This window comes from Battus philenor, unplaced genomic scaffold (assembly GCF_028537555.1).
Source record: "Battus philenor isolate CCGP_79_NKW_IND1 unplaced genomic scaffold, ilBatPhil1.0.hap1 SCAF_5, whole genome shotgun sequence".
NCBI classification, from domain to species: Eukaryota; Metazoa; Arthropoda; class Insecta; order Lepidoptera; family Papilionidae; genus Battus; species Battus philenor.
This window is the reverse complement of record NW_027181715.1, coordinates 11,526,992-11,547,861: the sequence shown is the minus strand read 5'-3', so window position 1 is coordinate 11,547,861 and position 20,870 is coordinate 11,526,992. Positions and strand designations below refer to the sequence as shown.

Below are 20,870 nucleotides of genomic sequence, written 5' to 3'. Positions count from 1 at the left end.
ATAATTATATAAAAATCATAAGCTGTTGATTTATATGTATTATACGTAATGTTATGTTTCTGACTGTTTAATCGACGTTAAAATTCAACAGTAACGGATCAAAAAGTCGACGCACAGATGAGAGAATCGAATGTTTGAACTGATCACAAAGTGCGTTATGGCATGATTGAATGGCATCGCGGATCGCGGCGGCGTGTTTAATCAATTCGGCAAATCAACATTCCCGCTTCAAAGGGTTCGGCAACTTCTATTAATTTTATTTCAGTTACAAATTTAAAACGCCGGATTCGCGGCGGTCGGTTCCCGTTGCCGCCTACTCAGCCAGTCAGTTCGGGTAGGCGCACCGATGAGGGTGCACGCGCGTCGCTCACTGACTGCTAAAGACGATCGCGCGGTCGCGAGTGTGCTGCAATTTGAAAACAAAAAAGTTCGATAAATAAATATATATCGAGATACATTTTTTTGTCTCTGTGCCGTTGTGAACATGAAGTGTGTGGTGGTGTTGGTAGCCGTGGTGGCGTGCGCGGGAATGGTGGACGCAGCCGTCGTCGCATCCTGCGTCCATTCTCACCAATACTTCGCGAGGCACAACTTAACAGCTGACGATAACGACGGACCAGGTGCTTGTCAATTTAAAAAATAAACACCATATTATTGATTTAAAAATTACAAATAAAACTTAGGTACATTGCTTTATATTCTCTTGATATCTAATCTCGACGTATACAAAGTAAATATTGTTTTATACGAAACTTGACCAATAGCAAAAACTTTATCAGGTTAATTATTTATTTTATCGCATTTATTTTCATTAATTAATTGTTTTCACTCTACTATCCGAATGTCAGATAACCGTTGTCGTTTTAAAATAACAACTGTGATGTATTGTCGTGGATAGAATTACATGAAGTTGAGTTAATTGATATTGTTGTTAAGACAATATTTAGTTACGTTACGTGTTTTAATAAATTCATTTCGGAGGTCTATAAATTTTTAGTGAAAATGGTTAGAGCATCGAAATAATTTTCCCTATTCCAAAATAATATACAGGGAATGTTAATATAATTTGCCTCGTATAAAACTTGAGAGCAAACATTCTCGTATTTATATAGGACCACTGTTTACGACCGTCTAGGCCTTATCAAAGAATTGTGTTTATACAATACACAATGTATTTGGTCCTGCCAAGAAATATCACATTCCACCGACTTTAGACTAGTGATAACCACATATGTTTAAGACGCATCAGACTCCAAATGTCTTTAAATAACCATTAAAATCTTACAAATTTAATAAATGATTGCAATTTTGTATTTTTATTTTCTTAAAGTTATAGCTTATTTTAGGCGACGGTAATACTTTTGATTTATCGAACTACTAAGTTATAATCCATAATTTAAATTTTTTATTTTCATAATAAAATATAATTAAAGCGTATGGTTTTAGTTACTTATGTATAATAATAATTTATTTTGTAGGAACTTTCTTAATGTTTTTATTAGAGCCGTCCCAGACATGATGTTCTAATTTTGGTTGCGTGTGCGTGTTTTAAGTCTGTATAACCAGAATCGGGTTTATATGTAACCTAATGTGGGGAAGCCTTAATCGGTGTCGGATGTCTGTGCGGCTTGAAGCGAGGGTGTCAGTTGACGGACGCACGCGCCACGGCACCGTCAGCGGTCACCGTCCACGCGCCACTTGCTCTCTTGCTAAATATACCAGAACATACGATCGATATTAATAAGATGTAATATTTTTTTACACTAAACGGAGGAACACACTCTTCTTACATATGGCAATAGAGTGAACATTAAGATAAATGACAAGTTTTTTTTTTAATTGTAGCAGATATAAAGGCAATAAAAGATAAAAACTGGTGTCTTCCGTTTTACGTAAATAAAAAGGTATAATGAATGGGACTTAGATGTCTACACTTGAATAAATAAAAGATTAACGAAGTTTTTTTTTAATATTAATTTCCAATATGTTAGTGTATTACTGTATATATTTTTAAATTTAAAGATTTTATGGTAGGTCTGTGATGGCAAAATCTTTGCGTATTTAGTTTTATATTTACGTTGTTGATCACAGAACTCGCGTACAAGAGAAAATCTTTTAAGTCGATTTAAGATAAAAAAATCTTTTTTGTCCAAACTAAATTTTAAACGATATTTATGTTATTTAAAGAAATATTAAGTAAGTTTTCAAAGATTATGCAATTAAAGAATACTAATAAAATTACGATATCGCCGATGACTCGTCTGAGATTGCATGTTTAGTGATTATCTGTATTTTTAGGGACAACGGTATAGGGATACAAAGGGAATTTGTTAAAAAAAATCCGGTTCGTCAATAATTATTACTAATCTAGATTTTTTTGTTATAGGTCATTGACATTTAATTGGTAATGGGTATATTATTTTTTAAACGTGTTGTTCGATCAAGTCAATATATAATTATGCAGCGGCAGCCCAGTGGTCAAGGACTGTGGCCCGCGATTGTTTATGTTGTCTGTGGGTTAAATATCCGACACAATGAAAATTTTATAACGTAACCATTTACACAGATACAGTGAATGAAAATAAGCGATAACTGATGAATGTAAAGTATGTAAAAATATCAAAAGGTGTGAGATAGGTATATTTTTAATTTGCTTCTTTTGTTCAATGTAGGGGCTATTATCTGGAAGTATACATTTAAGTTAAAATAAATACTGATAATGCTATTATAAAAACATAAAAAGACTCTGGTATGTTTCTCTGGGTATCATTGCTAAGCTACATCTGCTCAACGAGCTATGAAGCGGGCTTCTCTACGAGATCGAATAAAGAATGAGGGGATCCGGAAACGAAGAAAAGTAACCGATATTTTCAAGTAGATAGGCAAGTTGAAGTAGGGGTGGGCAGACAACGTAGCACAAAAAAAGATCTTAAAAGATGTTTCAAAGTCACGGAGTGGCAACCATGGTCACCAAGCGCAGCGTAGGGCGTCGTATCCGGTTTATGCAAGTTGCTTTCAGTCGGTACCGTTCCAAATCTATGAGAGAGGTTTACGTCTAACAGCGGGTGTAAACCGGCTTAAGCGATGATAATAAATATAATATAAATAATTCAAACGGTCAATTGAAATATGGGTTTGGCAATGTATTGCACTGTTAAATCGGAATGCTAAACTTTAAAGCAAAGATCGTCTCAGGGCCAGGGTAGGGTTCGGCAGCATTTTACGGGTGCCAAAGCGACTAAAGAATTTGGATGACTCCCAATCCAGTAAAATAACCCATGTAAAGCCTAAAATCAAGGCTCTCGAGTGAACTCTCAGGCTTATGATACAGCAAAAAGGTCTCAAAGTACGGCCGCCAGAAATTCGGTCAAACTGTAAAAGACAAATAGCTTTAGAAAAAAACAACCAGAGTATAACTAGTTAAAACATGACACTATATATAACATCGATCATTTTTTATTACAAAATCCATGATATTACAAGAGTTAAGCAAATTGCTGACAATCAGTTTTTTAGACCGGTCTAAACTTCTGCCTTAGTGGCATTTGCACATTTCACTGTATTACCAGAATGGGAGATAATGTCTCACACCAAGTTTTAATTTTTTTTAACACAACTCCTTTGTTTTCACATTTACATATGTATTAAATGTAAATTAGTTTTAGGTTTATATAGAACTTGCTATTATTTTAATGGTTTATAGTTAGCTTGTGAGGCGCGGAAGTGCCAACAAACACATATTATAGATCAACTGAAGTTGTTAACGGATAAGAAATGCTGGCACTACAGCTATCATTTATATTAGAAAATAACTATATATCTATACTACCGTATTTTTACCGTTTATGTATTCCTTCTCCGTAATAATTACCAATAAAAGCATATTAACGGACGAGAATATATTACGCAAGCAATGCCTAATTAGGAGATAAGTGCCCGTCGTCCTAAAATTTTAATTAATGAGTTATCTCAAACTTTCCTCGCTTCGCTGAGCTGTCGGTAATAATGTATAAGCTGCTTTAAAACTTTTAAACGGGTTCCAGACATTGTTTGCTCATGCTTGTACAGTAATTTAAATAACGTTAAAAACATTTTATTTATATACATCCGATGAGAATATATAATTATAGTTGAAATAAATTACGCGTTACATTTAGGGAAAACTGTCAAATTGAATGATACGTCGAAAATCAACGCTTGGTGGGGTTTTAGTTAAACGCATGAAGAATATCATATCATAATAATAAGTATACCTAATAAATAATTAATCGATAACTTTGAAATCTCTATTTAAGTTGTTAGACCACGGATTACGAAAAATTGTAGTATTTTAGATTTAAAGGAACGGACTGAAACTTGACCATGACTTATAGAAAGGTATACCTACCTAGCTAGTAGTAATTTTATACAAACATTTTAAAATGTATCTAGTAGAAACCATTTAGTAAGTAATTAAAGAAAATATATCGAATTAATGAATAACTTTTTAAATAAAGCACATAAAATTATCTCTCGCTCAGATATAATACACAACATACACAAAATGCAGTACAGTGGGCAGTTGCGACGTGACATTCGACCCTGGGCCTTGAGTCGTGCATGAATGGAAGGAAACAAACATACGTCGTAATTGTATGCCGCGCTCGTGTTCCAACTAGAGCCGGAATTACCAATTGGCATCGTTTTTTTTACATTTCATATTATATCAATGTTTTACAACTTTCAATAAACTAAATTAGATCGTACAAGGGTGCAATGGTTGGAGTATCGATATCGAAACGTTTTACCAATTCACGCAATCGTAAACGTTGCTTTTGGGGAAAGTCACGAAAATTTACGGAGTAAAGAACCGCTAGCGCGGCGGAGAGGTGGGAAGCGGTGAGTGCGGGGTGAATGGCGGCGGGTAGGCTTTGTTGCTCGCACTGGCATTCCTCGCCTGGGAACCGGGAACAGACCTCCCCCTTCCCCCTCTCAGTCGGCCCCTTTACCCCTACACGCATTCCTGCCCTCTCTCACTTTCATTGTTCCTGTCGGCGCGGGAGGTCGCCGCTCCGCGTACAAATAATGGAACCAGTTGTTAAGTGGGGAGGACTAGTTGGCGCACTCCAATAAACACGCTTGGACTATCCATAAATGGCATTTAGGGCGAGCGACGCAGCTTTGGGCGGCGATGAAAAAGTGGTTTTATCTCTAATCGAACGAGAGAAACATTTGAACAATTTATTACGCTCATTTCGATAATGTGTATCGAACAGCTTTGTGAAGTCGACGTATGGAGCTAACTAATAGTAGGTTTGACATTTGATAGCCGCGCTCGGACCGAGTTCACCTGCGCAGCGCCCCATACTAATGAAAACATCCCCCAATAAAAACAGTAGAGATGGGGTATTATTATTGTAATTTATCAGGTGGGTCCGCAGGCCCGTGGCAAGTTAGTCAGCGGCGTTCACTGGTCGAATTTTGATTCATTTCGGATGCCCGGAATGCCATTGTGACCGCCTCTACCTGCGTCGGGGCAGGTACCGCGACATACTCCACACTTTGTTTTTAATTTTTTACGAACTCAAGTGAAATTTGGTTTTGTATCATAACACCTTAAATATTAACGATGTATAAAACATATTCGGAGTAAAAATTCTTATTATTGAATTAATGAATAGTAACTGAGAAAGCGATTATAATTGTATTGTAGTCAATTCAAAACGTATGGGCCATTGTCATCAATGGGTCATTATTAAATAAACAATTGTTTGAAACTAAAGTACCACGTTCCTCAAATTCGTAAAGATGTAGCAAGAAACTGTAAATAAAGGCTAGTCAGAATAACAGATATCTATTTAGATGATTTAATCATAGTAATTTTTATGACAAAACTGATAGTTGAAATAGTATTGTAACAGAACTCCTTATTCAATAGTATTTCTCTTATATTTAGTGTTCTTTGGTGAGGTATTGTGTTAAGTATATTATACATAAAAAGTCCTTTGGGCTAATTTGAACTATCGTGTGTCATATTTTACTTTAAATGATTCTTTTTTTGTTGGAATAAATTTCTACACCGCAATGGTTTGTACATTGTTGTAAAAAACTGTCTCAATTTTTTACCAAATTAAATTTATAAAAAAAACGCGATTTTGTTAAAAATAACCATTTCATTTGTCCTTTTCTTTAAAGTTCTTATCACAATTTTTCTTTTGTGCAATTTCATACTGTAAATTAAGTCATTCGTGTGAAAAAATCTTAAATTTTAAAAAGAAACGCCTCAGAGTTTTGGCTAGCTTGGTTTCGGTTGAAGTAGATGCTGTTAGCCCGGGGGATATTACAGCTTCATCGGGACTGAGTTTACGGAGCGGAAAGGTCTGTGAACTTTAGGGTTTTGGAGAAAATATCATTCTCTTCTGCGTCGCTTCCTCGTGAATGAGTGTGGTGGCTAAGCACATCGGATTCTGCTGCCTTCTTTTACCAGGGTGTTTTAGGTTTTAGGATTTCAGGTCAAAGTTTTAGGGATCCGTCCACAATGGTGTTGCATGTTTTTGAAATTGCCTCAATTTCGTTACGCAGTAAAATATTTGAGTATGTTTGAAGAATAAAAAAACGTTATTGTTTCCGTTCGATTTACGTTAGACAAAGCAATTCTTCTACGCCACCGACCTCAATACGCTTTGCCAATATTATACAACGATTTTCTTATTCTTCGTACATAAAAACACTGTTTAGTTAAAGAATTAAGTCTGCATTTGTGATTTGAATCTGATGGTAGCGTTGGAATTCCCGGTCGAAAAGACATTGCAATTCTTCTTCTAATTTTCTCTAGATTCTCGAGTGCTGAACACGTGCCGATAGATACGACCTAGGTAAATCCCTCACTAGATATACCGACTACATAGTTAAAGTTAAGGTTTTAGTGGGAAGAAATCCCACATAGTGCTGTTCTTCTCCTAGAGGCTGGGTATCTTGAACATGCGGAAGATTTCACATCAAAGCCTAAAAAGATAATAAATAGTTTATGCTTTGCAGTGAGCGTCTATCGGCTGATATGGATATATGATGATGATAATAATAAAACTTCTACTGTTCCGTGAAACGTGATGGTTCATTTCGCATTTCTTTGAATATGAACTTTTTTTCCGATACTTTATCAACTATCTGCAGTATTAAGAGCTGAAAATATGTAAAAACTGGTAAATAATTTATTTATTTAGTTACTTGATGTGTCTGTTATGTGGACAGCCTATTAATTTTTCTACTAATACTTTTCAATTTTTTGTTTTTGAAATCAATGACCGATTTATTTTGTCAATAATTTGTATGGTTAGTTTTGTCTGTAATTTTGTATTGTTACTGTTTGTAATTTTGTATAGTTCGTTTTGTTAGTTATTGGTACGATTATTTTTATCATTTTCTCAGTTTTGTCAGTACTTTATATGGTTAAGTTTATCATGAAATTTAAGGTAAACTTATCTTAAATGTATAGTTTTGTTAGTAGAAATATGTATGGTTATTTTTAGTTAAATTGAGTCCATGCAATATTATTATATAGTGATGTGTAACAAAGTAATATATTAAGCCGATAGGTAGAATTAAGCAACAAGAGGTAAGATGGTGCTAATTATTTTCCTAGTGTAGCTATCAGCATGCTTAGAGCCTAGCGCTAAGGTCGCGCACTATATCGAAAGGGTTATCTTCGAGGTCTATGATCTCTCGGCCTGTCTCAATACTATGTACATGTTTAAGTACCTGTTAATTATATTATACCTTATCATCGTTAACATTCTAATGCAAGATCTGATCTTACTTTTTGATGTTAGACAAAAAATATTTGCTTACAGATACATACTTAAAACTAAAGCATTACAACGTTAAAAAAACATACTATGATGGATTACGACAGTATTTCAAGTTCAACAGGTGAGTGCACAACAGTAACGAAATGTGTCCTCAATAATACGAAGTACTTTCTTATGCACTAAATATCTCATTCGGATTTTATAAATTACTAGCTGATCCCGCAAACGTTGTTTTGCAAAAAAAATTAAAGTTTTTAATTAACAAATGTAATATAAGGGTTGATCGTAGAGGGGTATAAATTTAGGTTTGTATGTATTATGCTGTATCATATTAAAATAAAAACCTAAAAATCAAATGTCTAAAAATTTAAAAATAAAATTTAGGGGTGGACCACTCTTATCACTTAGGGGTATGAAAATAGATAGTAGACGATTCTCAGACATACTGAATACGCATGTAAAATTTGGTAAAAATCGGTCAAGCCGTTTCGGAGGAGTTCAAGTTCGAACACCGTGACACGAGAATTTTATATATTAGATAATATGACTATCCTAAAGATCTATCAATTAACTAATTAGCTACATCAATATTCGTAAGAACGTACTAAGTGACAACTTGGCAGGTTTGCGACATTTGAATTCGAAACAGGATATGGCGAGGGATTTCGATCGTCCCAGGATCTGAATAAATGGCAGTGTTACCTGTCTACTACGTTTAATTTTTTTTTAGAAATACACTTTGTTTTTAGCGCACGGTTTTGACCAGGTTAAACAATGGATTGCTTATATTACAAAGTGCACGTTTAATAAATATAAAGGATTTAATGTTTGATATAATTTCACGACGTTTACTTTTAATTTTGAATATTCCGAATTATACACCTACTGTTGAAGACGAAGTTATGTAACATTATTTATCATGGGCAATGCGTCAATAAAATATTATAGATCGAGTAATGTCTATTGTAAAGCTTCCAGTGCGCTATCGTGCGTTCATCATCATCTTGTGCTACCTGCATCCAGCAACTTCCTACGACCTTGAATATATCATCGGTCCATCTTATTGGTGGCCTATTCGTGCCGCGTTTTTCGGGCAGTAGTCGCCACTGAACTCTTCACCACCCATCGCTTTAGGATACACGGGCGAAGTGCACCGCCAACTTGGCAGGCTTTCAGACGAGCAATTCTTTGAGCTACATTGATAATATGGGTTCTTTTGCAAAACTTCTAATTTCTGATTTGATCTCGCAGCGAAGCATGATTATGATGTATGATATTATGTTTAAATTGCTTTGAATAACGAATAATGTCATAATCGCGAGATTTATGTATATTTTTTTTATTGGCCTCCGCTATTGGGAGCCTCTCATACCCCCTATCTGGTGTGGGACAGGGGCTTTTGTTTTCATTTATTTAATTTTTCACGATCTTTTTTTTATTTTCGCTCTCTTCGCTTCATTTATGCATCCTATGATCTTTCATTTGGTGTTTTAGTATTTTATTTATTTTATTTCTGTTTATTTATATACCTTTGTTTTACATTTATTTCACTTAAGCTTTCTTTATGTATATTAGTTATTATCTAAAATAAATTAGAAAGTTATTAAAATTACGAAAAAGTTTGTAGTTTATGTACTATAGTTTTGGTAGTCGGGGTATAACTCGATATACTTTAAGGTTAGATTAATAATTTGCGACTATTCATTCGTTTCTTTGAAAAAAAAAAATACACGGATATAAATTTTCATGATGCGTTGAGGTGCAGAATATGGTCAAATATACATATAGACGTCCGATTTTCGTTACAGATATTTTCACCTCTATTTATTGAGCGAGCACAAATATAACATTAACCGGTCCCTTCCTTTTCGTTTCTCGTTGCATTTTTTATATAAATTGAGCACTCACTCAATTTAACGTGCCTCCCATTCTTGTTCAAGAGGCTTTGTTTGAATTCATTATCCCATTTACGTTCTCTTCTAAATTGACGTCTCGAAGCTTTATCTGAGAAAAAGTAAGCATTCAATAAATATTTATCAACGGCTCGTGTGATTTTATGGCTGTCTTACAAACGAATACATTTATTAGGGATTTATAAACATTGTGAATAATTTATGATGCAATTTGTGTGTTAAATTTATCAATATTGCCTTTTATTTCTATTGTGTTTTGCAAATTTGTTTTTGTTGTTTTATAATGTGTATGAAGTATTTTTATGTATGATACAGATAACACAACAATACAATACAGGATGTCAAAAAATCGAAACGTTTCAGAAATAAAAAATGTTTTGTTAATATAGTAGTAAAAAGTATATTCCTAATTCAGATTAATACATATTAAACTGAACTTTTGTTCACTATCTGTCTTTGTATGATTTTGTATTACCAGAAGCAATTGGATTGTCGCATACTAACAAATAAAATAAATTAATGTAACACGCTTCAGACTAACGACTTTATACAGGTTAGTTGAAAATATGCGTAAAAGCTTTAAATCTTTTTGCTGTTAAATGAGCCTTTTCCGATAATTTCTTATATAGTAAGTTACACTATTTCTTTAGTATTGTAGGGCAGGTGGTTTAATCGACGGTGGCCCAATCGATATCGGTTTCACTTGCGACCCCTTACCGGCTTCCTGGGTCAGGTTTCTATGGCCGCACGGGTTCGTTTCTGCCGCAGACCCGTGACTCACGTGCTCTTGCATCGAAGGGATATGAGCACCCCTTAATTAATTCTACATATGCAAAACGTGAGCGTAGTTGCGGACTGACTCATTAGTTCATGATGCTTAAATGAAGATTTAACCCTTTTCTTTGTGGTATTTTTAGTGTGTATCATACCCGTAAGCTAGAATTGACCTGCATCCGGATGCAGGTCAATTCCCGCTGGTCCTACTAAAAATCTATGAGGTATACCTATGTCTAGGAGTGGACATCCTACGGAAAATATGATGACGAAGTAGCACCGACTATAGCCTATGTAGTTATCATATAAATACCAGTATTTGTACATTGCAATATCCTTACCAGTCAAGTCTTTTTAACTTATATTCAGATTGATCGGGGAAATACAATAACGTTTTCTTCTCCATTAACAAGTTATTTGAAAAAAGATTTATCCAAAGCTTCGATCGACTGCAGTTTATAAACGCCAAATTCACATTGCAGTGAATACAAAGGCGCGTTTGAAGTTACAAAGTCGGAATGCTACGATATCAATTGTCCGAGGAAGTGAATCGGAAAGGGGAATGCGAGTTATCGCGAAGTTATATCGAGTGACACTGAGCGGACGCCGCCTCGATTTTGTCACGCTCCAGTTTGCGCGCCGCGTGCCCCTATGTCCCTTGCCTTTTGTTATTCAGACAGAAGGTTGTTAATATAATCAGGCGTTACGTCGGGGAAATCCATAATTAATGAACCACCAAATAAACTTAATTCTGCTTTAATTCTACGGAATTGTATAATGTATTAAAACTAATAATACAAAATTATATTAAAAACGATAGCAAATTTTCAATCTCATGTGCCCCAAGTTCATTAAAATAATACATGTTTAATAAATAATTTTACGTAATTATATTATGCATTAATAAAACATTGAAGCGCGTAGTATTAATTAAATTTACTGTTAGGTAACAAATATATTATCTAAAACATACATTTTAGATGAACAAGTACTAGAAACTAGACAACGAAATAACTAGGAATAAAAACATAGTGAATTTGTGTGTAGTGAAGGTATTAGTGAGAGATATAAAAGCGAAATGTTCTTGTAATATGTTAAAGAATTAGGGCCTGTCACGATGGACAAACACCATATTTTGGTAGGATCTTTTGAAGCGGCATCAATAGGGTCATTTAAAATTTGGTTAGATAGGGAGAGGAGTCCTTACACCTGCTACGCGGGTCGTCAGCCCCGATTACCCCGACCATCTCTCTACAACGCGATTTACTCGACACCCGCACCATGAATTCATGGTATGCTGAGAAATTACGTCTCATCACATTTTTTTATTAACAGTTACTCTTAAAAAATTCAGAATCTATTTTAAAAACACCAATCAAAAAGTGGTTAAAAATCTATTTGATTCTAACTGTCCCCACCGACTTCATGTTGTTAAAAGGAATTTTGTTACATCTTTTTTTTATTTTTTCATACATTTACACCACTCATAGTAATTGTTAAAGTGTTTTATTTTTTGATTTTTACTTATTATATTGTATATTTATTTACGTGAGAATAAAAATTGTAATTATATATTTCTGTAAAGAGATCGTACAAGCCGATTTTTTAATTAATATTTTTACATAAAATAGTATTTGGCGAGCGTTAATGTAAATTCCGCTTTAAGGAGATTACAAGCAGATAAATTGCTGGATAAACGAGAAGTTGTTTCTAGTCTAGCACTGTATAATTCTAAACCCTTTGTGGTATGATGAAATAATATTATGCTACGTACGAACAAAGTTCTAAAACAGTAATGAAAACTCACCATTAACCATATTTTGATAAAAAAATAAGTTTATCTGAAATAATATGGTAGTCGCGAAATACTACAGTTACTATTATGTTTGTAAATATGGGGAGGCGGTGACTGTTGAACGCTTGGACTGGAGTCGTGCAGTCTGTCACGACAGCTCAGACAATGTTTTTAATTGCAGCCATACACGTCGTGTACGTGGTCAAGTTTAAATTTCTCGTATAAATAAATTGATGGTATAAATGTTTATTGAAACTTTATTTCTTCTCAATTCTATTATAAAAAAGTATTTTTTTTAAATTGCGTCTATAAGCGAATAAAAAAAATAGTCGATCGCGCTATACATATTTTAGGAATTTTCTAACATCTTATCAGAAGCTTAATATATAGAAGTTTTGAGGGTTCATCACTCCGCTGAGTAAATTAAAACATCTGTCCATTGCTATCGCTAATTAATTCTAAAAATACGTGTAAAGTATGAATGTTAAAGTATACGAAACAGATAACAACTTTTTGTAATTTAAGATATTTATTAATATGAATAAACAAATTAAATGTAATAAGCGTTCTAAAATACGTTTTATATTTTTTTGGTAATGGATTGGGAATGGCCAATAATTTTTGACGGTGCTAACTTTGTCGGTTAATTTTGTAATTAATTATAGTATCATTAACTTTGAATATACTATAATGTACTGCATTAAAATGTGCCAAAACACAGTGACTGTCAAAAGTCACTGTGGTATCCGGAATGCGGCATCGGGCAACGCATATGTGGACGATGACTAAGTGAATTTTTGCACTGAAACCTGTTAGTATAATACACAATGTATTATACTGGATGTGTAAATAATACATTTTTCAATAAGGTTATTTTTATTCGATTAACGTGAACAGTACAATGGAATGATTTTATTAACTGCATTTATTATTATACAAGATGATTATTACACAAGAAGAAGTTACAGGAATAAAGACTATTATAAGCCTTATATATATCTCACTAGCTGTCATTTCATGTATTGCATAGCCTGCCAAGAAATCAATGCGTATAGAAATAATAAATATCGTAATGATATTATATTAACAAAAGGCGTATTAAAAATGCACATGTTAAAATTAATTGTTCTTTACTATTTGTCCAGGTAAACTTAGTACTGTCAGATGTTATTATTCGGTCGTATTCTAATAGAAAGATTGTAATAATTAATAGCTGTATAAGCTATTAAGCTTTTCCTTTACAAATGAGCAGTATACATTTATCCATTTAAAGGTATTATATCTATAATCAGTAATCCTGTACTTTTCAAATGTCATTCGGCATCAAAGTCAAGTTCTGTCGCTACGACGCAATAAGTAAAGGGCAATGTTCCATAATACAATTAAACTAACCAACACTTAGTAATTGGAATTGTTCTTAATCCGAATTAAGAGATTTAGAAGCCCGACCGGCTGACATGTGGTTTTTCAGCGTATGGTGATGTCACCGGACGTGCTAAATATATTTTATGTCCCAAGCGTCTCAATAATTTAAACGCAAACCGTGGCCATAGAGAAAGAGTACAGCGGGTACGTTACTCGACATGGTCGGTTACTATTACCGGAATAACACTTCGGAAGGCATTAGCCCTGGGAGATGTAAATTCTGGCAATACTTCTGTTTAGAAAGATCGGGGTTTGGTGACCCATGCGACACGAGCCAACCTTGATTCCGTCTAGGCCGGTTCGTTTTTAAAGATTATTTCATACGTATAGGCATTAACAATTAACGAGTTGTTACGAAGTCCGATTCCTTGAAAGCTGTCCAAAATAATGATTAATTATTTTTTAAATAAGGCAATTTCGCTTTCGGGCGGACAATGTCTGTATTGATTAAATGGTTTACTTTTAATGCGTTAGATCCGCTACCGCGTCTGCTTCCACTATGTTATTGATCTAACTGACAACGGCGAGATGTGAGACATGATGAAGAGTGAATTATTTATTATTAACACTCATGATTGCAACAATGTGACGATGCGGACTATATAATATACGGTAATAATACACCGTGATATGCAATTCTTGTGTTTTTACTAAAGTTTATTTCAATTCATGTGTGACGTTCTTCCTTTATTACACGTTTTAGAGTGTAATCAAAAAGCTATCTGTCCATTTCTAATGAAGGAAATAACTCATCGCTTTTTTTGAATATTATCGTAATAAATATTTATTTTCGATTCTGTGGAATTATGGGGAAATTTAATGTTCGCTTGATCTTAATTGTGTTAATGGATTAATGCGTATTTATTTTATTTATTACATGAGGCATGGATAGACCTCCCACTATGTGAACGGACGTCATGGTCAAGGTTGCGGGATGTCGTTGGATGCGGGTATCGCAGGTCCGATTGTTGTGGCGATATTTGGGGGAGATTTTGCAGTGGGTTCACATGGTGATGATGATGATGATTTCATTTATTCATTTTAATATCCAATTATTTGTGTACGTCGGAAGAATTTTAGTAGAGCCCAAATTGAAACAAATTAGAATCAGATTGAGGTTCTTCGCCAAATCCACCATCCTTCAATAATAATATATGGATATGGCCATTCCTAACGAGGTCTAAGAAAGAAATGAGAGGAGCCCACAACTAATTCAATCTGTCCGATAAACGTCTACTTTTTGTGCTGCCCGGATTTGTCGCGATTTCTCGCGATCTTGACCAATACGTCGGTCTACCTGGACTCGACTCTACTACCGTTGAACAAAGTTATCATACATAATATTTAACACAGACATGAGACAGAAAATCGAAATAAGACGGAAAAATTAGTTCCGTCTTATTTCGATTTTACCTATTTATTTGTTGTTCAAGTTTTGTTTAGTAATTGTTTAACTAAATAATAATAGTAAAGCGGAATGATGACCGAGCGATTATTGAATAAAATTAGCGTTCACTCCAGTGTGAATACATCAAAAAAAAATTAACCACTAAAAGAATGATGATAACAAATATAAAGAACAATTATTAATGGAATCATTGTCCTTTGTTAAAATTAAAACAGTGAGAATTAAAACTCATTGTTTTTTTTCAAAGTTCCCATCGTATGACGTTTGTTAGAAGTCTTGCGATTGTAATGAATAGGCACAGATGAAATGTGATTATGTCATTAATTAGATTAGTTCGCGACGGGCCCGGGGATGTCATCTTCGCAATTCGTACGATAGACGTCATGCGCTCCGTATCGGCGAGGCAATTTATTGCGTGATTAGATTAAATCAATTTATCCGTGACAGTGAAATGGCCCTTTTCCTGTCACTTCGGAACCTGACATTATAGCTCGTTAACTTTAAGAATTCGACCGAAAACGCCGGATCCGAATTGAGTCTCTTTGAATAGCGTCGGGATTTGCAATGCTGAGTAATCCTATTGAAGGAATTTTTCTCAGAAATGCATGCTCGCTCTCTTCGAAGTAGACATCCACGATGTATTGAAGCTATTTTGATTAATGTAATGGAGTTGTAAGTGGATAATACGGGAGCTGGCGTGTGCAGTATGAAATAGATGAATGAAGCGTTCTCACGATATTGCCAAGAAAACAGGAAGCACATTTCGATGGGTCACAGCTTGTTTGGTGTATCTTTAGCCAAGTTGAATAACTTATTAGTTGTTGCGTAGTTGGTAAAACTATTTTTTTTCGTTTCCCTATATTAAATCTATGTCCTGAATTTTATTTCAAATAATTTTCAGTGCGGGTATAACTACAATAATTATGATAACGTGAAATTACCGGTACTTTTTTTTTGAAAAGAAACTATTTATTATAATAGAGAAAACAATCATAGCAGCTTAAAAAGAAAAGAATATACAAATCTTACAACAAAATGTTAGTTTGTAATTAAGTTTTTTTGCAGCAAGAATAAACGTAAAATGAACTAAGAATCGTGGTTTTAATACTCGACCATAATCCAGTTAGATAAATGTTCTATATTTACTTAAAAGCATTGTTTAAGCGAAAAAAATGTTATTAGGATGAGTGTCAACTCATTTATAGAGGTACAAAATTCTCTCCGCCCACCAATGAGACACAGGTTCCGCTATGATTTTACCGCCGTGAAGTGTTGACAAAAGTAAGTTTTTTTCGCTCGAAGTATTTAGTCATGCTGGCAGGTAAATCATTCACCGGCACACAATTAAGCTAAAAAGGACTCATTGTTATAAATATTTGTAGAACTCCCTTAATATTCTATGGTTTATTATATCTATGAAAGATATTTTTTTGAACAAAATTTAATAAGTAGTCTTATGAATTCATTTTTCAACAACTTCCGCGGTTTGTTCAAGAGATGGTTGGTAGATGTAATTTTAAATTATGCATGGTGTAACATGACGATTCCCGCACGTTAGACTCTAATTTTTTACGTTCAGATAAATTTTAGTAACAATTGTTTACTGGTTGCTATACAGCTAAGTATTTAAATATGCCATATGTGATAGTAATTAGACTTGATGTGGCCGTTATCCTAAGGTCATGCCAGAAATAAAGAAATCCATAGACGAAAGACAGTAACTGACTGAGCCCAGTAGCAAGTTGAAGTGTGGATGGGTGACCGGCGATGACGACTAAAAAGAGGGTGTGGTGAGTGGAGAGCTCTGAAAAGCAAATGCGGCGCAAGATTATCGGGAGACGCTAGAAAACATAAACCCAGCGGGTGAGCAAGTTGAAATTGTAGAGGATAGGCCACATAGCGAGAAATAGGTAGCCACTGAGGCCTTTGGATATTAGGGAACTACGAACCGGCAATTGTAGCGTCGTAGACAAGGTAGAAAGACGACCTTGTTAAGGTTGTTGTAACACGTTCTATGGCTGAAATAAAAATTATCATGGTGATAATTAAAAACAAATTCGGTTGTAAAAAGTTGTGTGTTACCGAATAGAAACTTAAATAATTATTTGATATTTCATGAGCACAGATATAGATGTTCGGATTAAGTCTGGGTACTTTGTGAACTTCACGTACTCTTATTGTTGTTTTAAGCGCGGATGCAGAATGATTCATTCAATGTGCACTTCCCAATCTCAACGCTCGTAAATCCGACGATATACGCGTGTTAAATCTTCACCAGCTCGTTTGTTTTGTTTAGGACGCCGCTGTACAAATCGAATCGAGCTTGCGATTAATTAAGATTAGTATGGTTGATGCAACGCTCCGATCGGGAACGAATAATTTATGAGATCGTCCGATTTCATTTTCGTTAAACGCGATTCTATTAGACGATAACTTAGATATGTCCGTGCCATCGAGTATAATGATCTTAACGCGATAAATCTATTCATGTACAGTTGAAATGCTACCGCGAACTTTAAACAATTTTTTATTATACTCAATTTATTTTCCGACACTGTGTACACTTTACGATTTTTACGATTAAAAAATTCCTTTACGACAAATGAATAAGTTTTCCTTAAGGAAATGAATCATTGCACACCAATGCGCTTACCGGTCCATGGTCTCCACTTTGTAACGTTAAGGCCCCAGCGGCTATCTGTTTTATGCGCTATGTGGTTTGTCCACTGCCATTCCTAATAGCCAACTAAGAATGTAAATTCAATTTTTAAAATAATGAAATGTCAATGATAGTTAAACAAAACCAAATTGTTATATATTTATCACTTATATATAATTCTTTATAACGCAAAACGTTATTACATGTCCTCAATTTTAAAACATTCTTATATAAAGCTTCATAAAAATCTTCGTACCTCCGTGTTTCAGTTACAATACTGAACTGCTATATCAGAGAGAGGCGGATTTGTGAGATATTGCGTCTTATTACTTCCAGGGAACGTAGAGTGTAGGCCGGTATTACATAAGATTACTTTTCATATGCGAATATGAAAAAACGAGTCCATGTGGAATATAATATGCTAATATGAATCGATGTCGCTGCGGTAGTGCTAGAAGTTTGAAGTTTTAATTATAGTTTGATGGAAGTTTAAAACGATTTTAAAAAGTATAGCGTTGGTTCTGAGGCAGATATGTCACTTTTAGGTACGTTCTGAATCCGAGGGCGCAATTTCAACCGTTTTACTCTTATTGGATATGCTTTAAAACTTTTTCTGCACCGCCGTCGCCCTAATGGCGTACGAGGCTGCGGTCAAACAACTTAAATGTTACCGATTTAGAACTTTAATCAATATTAAAGAAATTTGTTAAGTTTTACCCTATAAAAACGCTTGGTGCTAGTGCTGTCAACTAATAAGAACGAAATTTAAACATGACATATTTCAATTATTTTTTTGTTTGGAAAATTATTGATGCAAATTTTAGAACAATATGTCCAGTTGATATCGCATGCACAGAATGATAGTGACGCTATACAAAAATATGACTGTAAACAAGAAGCGCTCAAAGTTCAAATGTGACGACTGCAATTTTGGCTTAATAGGTTTGTAAATCCGGTTTTCGGCAGTATTCACAAACATACTCATTTTATCTCAACGCCCCTTACATGGATTTTTTGAAAATTTCTTTTCGTGTTACTGTCACCCATATTTTTGTAATAACGTTACAAAACTGGCAGAATATGAAATTATGCAAATAAATTGTAATTTCAATTTATATATGAATATGAATAAATGTTAAAATCAATGGACTACAGACGTTTTATTAATAGCTACGAATTTAAAACATTTCTTTGAGTTCTTTAAGACGCCTGTTATTACACAAAAAATTATTTTACATAGCTACAACATATTATATACATAGTTTTAAATAAAAAATGAATCTGGTTTTTGAAAAATGGTTGCCTTTGGGTGGTTTTTTCGAGATAAGCGAGGTATTTAATCTAAATCTTTCATTCAAAAATTCAAACAAATTATGAATTACATAAGTGATATGTTTAAATTAATTATTATTTAAATAATATGTTCTCATTCGATATTAACCGAAAAAGATAGTATAACGTAACAGATGCATGATAAAAATATTACCCATTATTTTTTAATTCGTTAATAGATAGTATTGTTGCTCACTTAGGCCACACCTCGTTTTATACTCTGTGGGAATGGACTAAGGCACAGGGCAGTAACAATGCTAATGAGCCCTACGTTGACAGATGTCGCGCGAACAACTTGATAAGCAAGCAAGCAAATAAACGCGAAACTGACCTGATTCTTGTTCTGTATCTTGTGTACAAACTCTATATTACAATTGTAACAATTTAGATCGTTTTATTTTCTGTAATTTTTCTTAATATTATAATGATAATTAGTTAAGGCTACAGCCTTCTAAACGTTTTCTTCCCACACAGTTTAAAATATTATGTCTTTTTCTTGGTAGTTTATCTTAAATGCTGAAGGTTGCGATGTTTCTATTGCAACCTAGCAACTGTTAGTTTGCCAAGGAGGTTCGAAGTCCGAGACCATGTCGTCGTGTATGTATTATTGAACAAAAAATGGCGAATGTTATCTACAAGGGGACCAGCGTGGTAATAAATCTTTTGAGATCCAAACCTCCTCTCAGAAAAATGGTCTCAGTTATACATTGAAAATTAAATTTTTAACCAAACTCAATAATTTTTTTTGATTTAAACAGTTTTATATTTTATATAATTTTCTTATTAGTCCTTTCTTCGTTGTTGTAAATTTACATTAAAAAATTGAAAATCGACTGTTCAAATGTAAGCAGAAATATTTCACTAAGATAGCTATTAATAAATAATATATTCATGACAGTGTTTAATCTAGGGCGCAATGGTAGGCGCATTGTTGTTCTTTAATCTTCTGTTTATGTAACTGTTCATTGCCCGCGACTACATTTACTCATAATTGAAGTTTATAATTTTTTTTTTAAATTTTTGATTTATTTGCGGCCATTTTTATCTCATCTCTTGAAAAAAAAATTTAGTGAAAAGTAGTAATTTTGTTATGGTTCTAAATTTAAATTGGAGAGCGAACGAATTTTACTAGTATAAATTATAATCAACTATAATTTATTAGTCTTAATCAAAAGAATGTGCCTTCTTAGATAATAATTGAAGAACAGTGTTAAACTGGTTCAAAGAGCTAAAATTATTTTTTAAAGATTTAGATAGTATGTAGGAAGTACAGATTAAAAAGGTGCTTGCAAGCGAATTAAAAGCTTACGCTATTACATATTCAGAGAGCTTTTGAAACGTTCTCGTATGTTCTTACTAGCTTTTCATATGAGATGCTAAGCGTTACTTGCTCGCTTGGCAACTCGATGAGAATCACGTGGCTAAGTAAAATAAAAGGTATAATATATGTGTGTATATATATATATATATACATATATATATATATACACATATATATATATATACCCAAAGTATGTATTGCATGTCTGCACTACTAGTCGCAGTACATTAACTATTTCTACTTTGTCTGTATCTTATACAAGAGAATTATTTTCTTATGAGATAATATAATACCTCAACCGTTTCATTTTGTACACTGCAAGACTAATAATGTAATAATAATATAATATATTCATTATAATTCTTTATGGTACAAGATATTTTTTGTTTTATTACACACTACTGTATTTTTAGTATTTCATTAACGTCATAGCAAACGTTAAATATCTACACAGCT

General features: G+C 33.8%; 1 protein-coding gene across 1 annotated transcript in view; it reads left to right on the top strand.

The window, feature by feature from the left end:
• Nucleotides 1-305: 305 nt before the first annotated feature.
• Nucleotides 306-20,870, top strand: part of dally (division abnormally delayed protein) — a 140,360-nt gene continuing 119,795 nt past the window's right edge. Inside the window, exon 1 of the mRNA XM_068772266.1 lies at nucleotides 306-620. Coding sequence (XP_068628367.1) covers nucleotides 485-620 — 136 coding nt within the window. The 5' untranslated portion in view covers nucleotides 306-484. The remainder of the gene's footprint in view (nucleotides 621-20,870) is intronic.